Source organism: Pelmatolapia mariae, linkage group LG20 (assembly GCF_036321145.2).
Source record: "Pelmatolapia mariae isolate MD_Pm_ZW linkage group LG20, Pm_UMD_F_2, whole genome shotgun sequence".
Lineage (NCBI taxonomy): Eukaryota > Metazoa > Chordata > Actinopteri > Cichliformes > Cichlidae > Pelmatolapia > Pelmatolapia mariae.
The window spans coordinates 34,752,212-34,760,008 of NC_086244.1; the positions used below are offsets into that span (position 1 = coordinate 34,752,212).

The following is a 7,797-nucleotide window of genomic DNA, read 5'->3' on the forward strand; positions in this document are numbered from 1 at the left end:
AAAGTCACCACTTTGCATTTTACAAATCAAGTAAACAAACACGGGGCTATTTATCATATAACTAACTTTTAGGTATGTGGGATAGAAGGACTGGAGCTTTAAATGTTGTGCCTCCATAATTATTCTAGAGTCTTTACAGTGTTCAGCCCCTGCTGTGATTTGGTTCTACATACATAAACTTGAAGTGAATTAATCCACCTGTTCACAGGAGATCACAGGAAGATGACACCAAACATCAGAAGATCTTATTGTGCGCCACAGTAAAAGGCTGGTTTCTTGGGACTAAAAGCACATAATAAACTACAGCAGAAGCTCACATAAAGCAGGAAATAAGCAGGCAGCACTTCATCTGCTAATGCACGTTTCCCACTTTTATTGTTGCCTCATTCACTAACAGTTCAATGGTGCAAGATTACCATACACAGAATTAGGATATCTGCATGACACATCTGGGGTTAACTGATATTAAATTTCAGAGGGGGAAGGTGGGAAATATCACGGCTAGTTTTGTTTGAAAGGCATCAACAGAAAAACAAACACAGAAAAAAGTGATGAGGTGAAGAAAGACACAATAAGTCTGCTGTCGTTTTAGATGTCACCAGCTACTTTGTATAGTCCTATATCTCTGATATTAAAAAATTAAAATGAGTTAAAATACACCTTTATTTTGATAGAGTTCAGATGGATGCCTAGCATGACTAATGAGTAGATCTCCTCCAAAAAAACAACAGACTTCTAATTCACTCAAACCACTTTCTAATAAAGAGGAAGCACTAATGTAACTCACCTCCTCAGTGGAGGTGCAGGGGTTACATGTTAGGTCTCCTTTTCCTTTCATTTGGTTTAATATGAGTGGAACAACTAAACCGCACAGACTTTATCTGATCAGTTAGTTCAACCTTTTATTAATATGTGCAAAGAGCTGCAAACAAATACATATACATTGCAAACAATAAATACACAATCCAAAATAAAAACACCTCTGCAAATGAAGTGGAAACGTTTGCTCTGGCAGCGCTTCGCATCAACATGTATATGAGGTACATTGCACTTTTGAGACTTGATCTGTGCATAGGTGCATCTTTGATGTGCAGCTCAGAGATCCACAATCCAGCACGTTTCTGTTTCTCTGACTGTCAGGCTGGCTGACCCGAGGTCACGTCAGAGCTTTATTTTTTATCTATATGTAACAGACAGCTGAACACGAGTACTTCACTTCAGAGATTTCAGCCGACGCTGGTGTGACAGCGAGGGGAGTCATGGGACTACATCGTAATCTGTCCTGCGGGCCATTTAAAAGCAGCTTTGCTGGCTAACCACTGCCGTCAAAGCAAAAAAACTAAAGAAACATTGCACCTTCATTCTTTTTTCCTTACGTCCTTCTAACCTTTTCACTGTGTTTTCTTTGCGTCTTGACAACAAGAGTGTAAAGTTAATAGCAGTAAATGTCAAGGCTTCTGATTCTCAGTGAGATAGAGCAAGCTAGAGGAGCAGAGAGGAATGTGTTAAATGAGGGTTAACTAACACACTGATCCCAGAACACACCCGATGTACAAATCAAGTTTTCTCCTTAGTTCGTTTTCATCCTCCTAGTCCTCCTCCTCCTCATCTCCTTGTAACCTTGTTTATATTCCTTGGGATGAAAAAGCAAAAAGGGGCCCAAATCTACTCCTGCAGGAACAATTGGTCATTGTTTGTTTTTTTAAACTGCTGAGATATGAAGCGATCCTCGCTTGTTTGTCTCTAGTTAGTCTGCAGTTTTAATGTTAACACAAATGCATGAGTATTTTACTGACTCACTAACTGACACTGGCACTATTGGGGGTTTAGAGGCGGCGTATGTACACAGATTGAGGAGGATCTACGTATGACGTGGACGACAGTGGAACCGCTCCGCCCGCTCAGTTCTTCGTCAGGCCGCTGCGCCGCCTCGCCAGCTTAGATCTGCGGGGAGAGTTTTATGTTGTGAGGAGAAGGGAATGTTTTTGAAGGGTGCAGAAGCTGCACGTTTGACTGTGGTGTGAGAGGAGCGTGTGTGTGTACCTTATCCTTCCTGCTAGCAGAGGACTAAAAGCGTACAGCCATTCGTTCATGTCTTTCTCATTGTTGGCCTGCAGGAGGATGCCTCGATGTTTTGTGTACACTGCAAATGTGTTGGGCATCTGAAAAGAAAACATCACATTATATTCATGTTCATTCAAATGATAAATCCCAGTCCATTTGCCATTTCATCATTCAATGTGTCCAAAATTGGCCAACGTGCACCAAAACCATTTGAATGAATCTCATTAAAAACAAACGTGTTACATCGAGCCTTTCTCTATCCTGCCTCAAACCTTAAGCATGGCCTGCTGGTCTTTGCTGTATTCCACCTGTGCTGTGGAGAGGTTGACGGCGCCTCGCTCCACGGGGTCCTTGTCGCTGTTGTAGATGAAGACGTAGGGCCGGCGAACAACCACAAAATGCTTCACCTATGAGTTAGAGCGAGGCTCCACGAAGCTTAGAAAACCCTTCTTGGACACAACAGATCTGAAAAGAAGAGATTTGATTCATTTATTTTTTTTTTTTAAGAGAGTGCTTGTTTTTCTGAGGAAGAAGCAGAGTTGGTTTGTTTCCAGCTGAAATCATCCAGGTTCAGGAATTTGAATCGATCCACATCATTTCTGCTTGAACTAGAGAACATGAGTGTCGAGTATAGAGTATACGAGTATAGACAGAAAGAGGAAAAGTTAGTTTAACAGCATTATTTTTTATGAAGTCCTACTTGGTGCTAACATTACAGGGTGTCTGTTTACAGCAGTGTGTCATGTTGCTAAAAAAAAAAGTGAGTGACGTGAGCAGAGTTCTGACATATCAGGAAGTGAACACAGTGACTGAAGCGGTGTTCACATTCATCCTTGAATCATGACAAAACGTGAGGAATCGCACTGAGGTGAGACCTTGACAACAGATAAATCAGGAGCCACAGAGTGTCAAGTGTCAGCCGACACCAATCGGGACAATGATAAGAGAGAAATTCATTTACAGACACGTGAAAAAGCAGTCTAAGGTTCTGGATCTAGATTATTACAACACATCATTATTTATTTAAAACAACCCAAAATGCACAAATGACTATAACCAAGTACATGTGACCTGTGAGTACCTGTGATTCAGCAGCTGATGGAACCAACTTTAGCAGCAAAAACTTGAGGTAATCGTTTTTTATTAGTGTTTCACAGCAGTGTGGACGGATTTGTGGCCCATTTGTCTTTACAATGTTTCTTTGGTTCATTGAAGTTTGCAGATATTTATTCATTCACAGCTTTCTTAACGTTCAATCATGTTGAAGTCTCAACTTTGAGCCACTGCAGCATCACTCTGTTGTTGCTTTGCTGCTGCGCTCTGGAGTCACTGACCCAACGATGATCTCATTTGACTCTAGAGTACTTCATGGCTCACTCAGTGACCTAGACACTTTGCAGGTTCTTTGGCAGCAAAAAAAGCCCAAATAATCATCACGATTTATTCATAACACACGTGAAAAGACCCAGGAAAACCGAGTTAACGATAAAAACGATAACAAAATAACGCTGAAAACTGATAAAAACCCTGAAAACCATACATTTCACACCTGAGCCTCAACTCTTGCGGCCCGGTACCAAACGACTCACGGACCGGTACCGGTCCGAGGCCCGGGGGTTGGGGACCGCTGATCTAGTGCATTTGATTAGCACTTGGCTAATACTGACCCTCTTAACTAATTATGGAAATAGTCTTGGATGTACTTAGTTTTTTAAACATCTGAATTTCGGCTGAGTGTTTGTTAAATAAATAATGACGTGGTATAACGTGTTATGTGTTGTTCATCTGAGGTTGCATTTACCTCATATTAAGACCTACTAAGGACCTGATTTATTTTTAATTATGTCCTAAAACATAAAACCTGAGAGCTCACATAACTGCATATGCTCAGAATATATACAGCACACATGGATACAAATGACTGCCTTGCAGCAGCAATCTTAAGACCATCACTATGAGCTCTATACAAGGTTACACTGTTCCTGTTATTAACAGCAGGGGGCACTATCAGCCACAGACTGAGAGCCAGATATGCTCTGCTGGTGCCTCATTGGCCTCATTGTTCCTGAGGTAAGACTCTATAGTGAGAAACAGCTGAGGGGGAAAACATTGATCTGGAAACGTCTGAGTGTTACAGAGGATATACATAGCACTGTGGTTCAGTGTCACACAATCACAAACAAATACAGAAAAGTAGTAAAAAGGGTGTTGCCTCCAAATATTGCTTTTTTGGAGCTTAGGAGGCTTAATATCGACAGGCATGAATGAAGACAGATCAGAACAGCTGTTTGATCACAGCATCCAGTACCAACACAATCATCCACACTCAAGAGCCCTGTTGGCTTCAGAGTCAGCAGCTGAATGTCTAAAATATGAAATGCAATTTTTTGGTCCATCAGCTACAGCTACAGCATGAACTGCTTAAAGTGAGAAGCAGCCTAAAGCCCGACAGATTCATCTTTCCAGACTGAAAATATCTCGCTGCCCTTCTCGTGGATGAGGGTCACCCTTGATCCTGCAGCAAACATAACAGGAGCTCAGGATCACAGTGAGCACAGCTAGAGCAACATTACGCTTTAAAAGAAGATATTAAACTGTGTACAAAGGAAGCAGTTACCACTGTGTGAGTAAGCGGGCGATCGTGGCTCAAGAGTTGGGAGTTCGCCTTGTAAACCGGTTCGAGCCCCGGCCCGGACAGTCTCGGTAGTTGTATCCTTGGGCAAGACACTTCACCCTTGTCTGACTACTGGTTGTGGTCAGAGGGCCCGGTGGCGCCAGTGTCCGGCAGCCTCGCCTCTGTCAGTGCACCCCAGGGGGGCTGTAGCTTGCCATCACCAGTGCGTGAATGTGAACTGGATGTGTAAAGCGCTTTGGGGTCCTTAGGGACTAGTAAAGTGCTATACAAATACAGGCCATTTTAATAAGAAAACAACATGTGCACCAATCCTGTACCTGGTGCAGCAGGTAGGTACCATGGCAGGGCAGGCCTCCACTGTGATCCACGATGGCTGGAATGCACCTGTGCATGGAGGGAGGAGGAGACACAGCATCCCAACTTATAATATTCTTCATGGAGATCATTTTTATGGTTCCTTTAAAGCTTGTGCGTGAATATAACACTCCAGGTGGATACTCACTCTCCAGTGGGCTCCAACTCGCTGATCTCAAACCAGACCAGCAGGTCGTACTTGCTGACACACTGACCCAGGTTGGATTTGGTGATGGTGTTCAACTTGGTGGCTGGAACTGACACACACACACACACACACACACACACACACACACACACACACACAGAAGCTCAATGTTATCAAGCTGAAAATTTTCTGAATTGAAGAGAAGATGAATAAAAGTGAGGAGTATTTACTACATGCTTTGGGTGACTGAATGGAGGATGGATAGGTGACGTGAAAACACTACTGACCCTTTATACTGAGCCAGTAGCTCACACAATAGAAGCTCACACACTTCTATTAAATCTGTCTATAGAGCCAGTAATCACAGAGGATAGATACTGGAAGCAAACTGAAATATTAGGAGGAACTAAATCACAGATTACAACACCAGTGGCAGCACCTTGCTGTCTCACACATCAGGATCACGGTCCTGTTGAAACGGGCTAATCGCTAAAGCTCACAGTTGCATTCGTCTATACTCAATATGATCGAAAGGAATGTTATTACACTTGAAAACTGCTCTACTCACGTCTTCATTGGTGTGAATGACATGTCATTGATCCTGAAGCTGTCTCCTCAGGACAGTTTCTAAGCAACGGATGGGAATAGGATAGTATTTCCTGGATGCTGTTGGAGGAATGTTGACTTAATAAAAATACCTTTTATTTATATATGCATATAAAATTAGCCAATGTGATTAGAATACAATCGTTTACACATTTCTAACAAAATCTGCTGCATTAAATATGAATTATCACTGCATGACTGGATCTGCTGTTTGACCCCCACCAACCTGTTCACGTCCTGGCCATGGAGGTGCAGCGGGTGCTGCTGGTAGTGGCTGAACACTTCAAACACGACGGGCTTGCTCTTGATGTTCTCAATAAAAGACTCTGTAACTTCGACAGAAATCTGCTCCAACAGATAAAAATAAAGGGTTTGACAAACTGAGTTAGAATAAAATCGTTGAAGCACAGTTAGTGTGTGTGTAGGTGCAGATGTGTGTGTGTGCACTCACATTCTGGACGTGGTAAAAGCCCAGAGGAGCTCCTTTGCCAGTGTTTTTCAGAGGCTCGGTGGAAAAAGCCTCATTGTGACGGTGCAAGAAACTGAGGGGTTCATTCTGGTTCATCACAATGGTGATCTAGGAGTTAAGATCAGGGCTCAAAGCAAGCCACTCTGCTTCTATGCCAGACACATTCAATCATGTCTTTATGGACCATGTTTGTGCATTAGGTCACAGTCGTGTTGGAAGGGAAAAACACCCTCCCTAAACTGTTCTCACAGTGTTTTAAGCACAGACTGGTCCAAAACGTCTTGGTAACCTGAAGCGTTAAGATTTCCTTTCACTGGAACCGCAAGACCCAGGCCAAAGTCAGAGGAGAAATAAATGAATACTATTAAAAACCAACTACCTCACTGACAGACCACAGTACGTCAAGCTGAAGGACGTCACGTCTGACACTGTGGTCAGCAGCACAGGAGCACCACAGGGAACTGTGCTGTCCCCTCTTCTCTCCACCCTGTACACCTCTGATGTCTGCTACAACTCTGAATCTCAGATGTTTGTGGACGACACAGTCATCATGGGGTGTATCTAGGACAGGGGTAGGCAACTCCAGGCCTCGAGTGCCAGTGTCCTGCAGGTTTTAGATCACACCCTGGGTTAACACACCTGAATCAAATGATTAGTTCATTACCAGGCCTCTGGAGAACTTCAAGAAATGCTGAGGAGCCATTTAGCCCTTTAAATCAGCTGTGATGGATCACGGACACATCTAAAACCTCCAGGACACCGGCACTCGAGGCCTGGAGTTGCCTACCCCTCATCTAGGATGACCAGGAAGAGGAGTACAGGAGTCTTGTGAGAAACTTTGTTACATGGAGTCACACAAACCACCTGCAACTCAACACTTCAAAGACCAAGGAACTGGTTGTGGACTTCGGGAGGTCCAGACCAGGTCCACTGACAGTTCAGATAGAGAGAGAGGAGGTGGAGGTGGTCAACAAGTACTATAAAAATGGAGGCAACTTTGCCTGTGGTAGAATGTATACAATGTATGAAAAAATCTTTACTGCAGATACTAATTTAATAATACTAATTTTGTGTTGTAAGATTTATGAGTTTCATGCTTTCATAGTGGTACTTGGGAGAGCTTGACATTTTTCTCAGGTGGTGTGCACTGTAAAAAGTTTGAGAAACACTGATAAGGGGGTCTGTATGCGGCAGTCATACACACAACTGGACAGTCCAAAAGTTGGCCTACCTATTACTGGCTGAGGTTTTAGTAGAGTTGTGGCTGAACCACATAAAAATATATCATTCATTTTAATCTCCCCAATCAATGATAATGTTATGTTGGAATGTTGTTAAAGAGGGTCAAAAATGTTTCAACCCAGTTTGTTTTGCAGATAGCAGCTTTAATATAGGGAGGACACAACTTCCAGACTGTATGAGTAAAATCAGGTTTTTTCTCTTCGTCAGTTTCATAGTTTCTCTTTTGCCTGTCACTGTTCCCTGTCTGTTTTCTTACCTGGTTCTTCCTCACCTTGTACT

The 7,797-nt window shown here is 42.9% G+C and overlaps 1 protein-coding gene across 1 annotated transcript; it reads right to left on the reverse strand.

Annotated features, from left to right (window-relative positions):
* Positions 1 to 694: 694 nt before the first annotated feature.
* LOC134618183 (kinesin-like protein KIF1B) lies at positions 695 to 7,797 on the reverse strand. The gene is made up of 9 exons (XM_065469613.1): positions 7,775 to 7,797; positions 6,259 to 6,384; positions 6,034 to 6,152; positions 5,770 to 5,867; positions 5,202 to 5,310; positions 5,017 to 5,083; positions 2,337 to 2,529; positions 2,044 to 2,162; positions 695 to 1,944 (listed from the first exon to the last, which is right to left on the reverse strand). The coding sequence occupies exons 2-4, from the start codon at positions 6,370 to 6,372 to the stop codon at positions 5,774 to 5,776; spliced, it is 327 nt and encodes a 108-aa protein (XP_065325685.1). The 5' UTR covers positions 6,373 to 6,384; positions 7,775 to 7,797; the 3' UTR covers positions 695 to 1,944; positions 2,044 to 2,162; positions 2,337 to 2,529; positions 5,017 to 5,083; positions 5,202 to 5,310; positions 5,770 to 5,773.

Bases quoted from the DNA above. Each gene is read 5' to 3' on its own strand.
- LOC134618183 (XM_065469613.1), bottom strand. From the start codon at position 6,372: ATGAACCAGAATGAACCCCTCAGTTTCTTGCACCGTCACAATGAGGCT. The intron at 6,153-6,258 runs GTGAGTGCACAC...CTGTTGGAGCAG, and splicing joins GCTTTTACCACGTCCAGAAT to ATTTCTGTCGAAGTTACAGA. The intron at 5,868-6,033 runs GTTGGTGGGGGT...TTCCTCCAACAG, and splicing joins CATGGCCAGGACGTGAACAG to CATCCAGGAAATACTATCCT.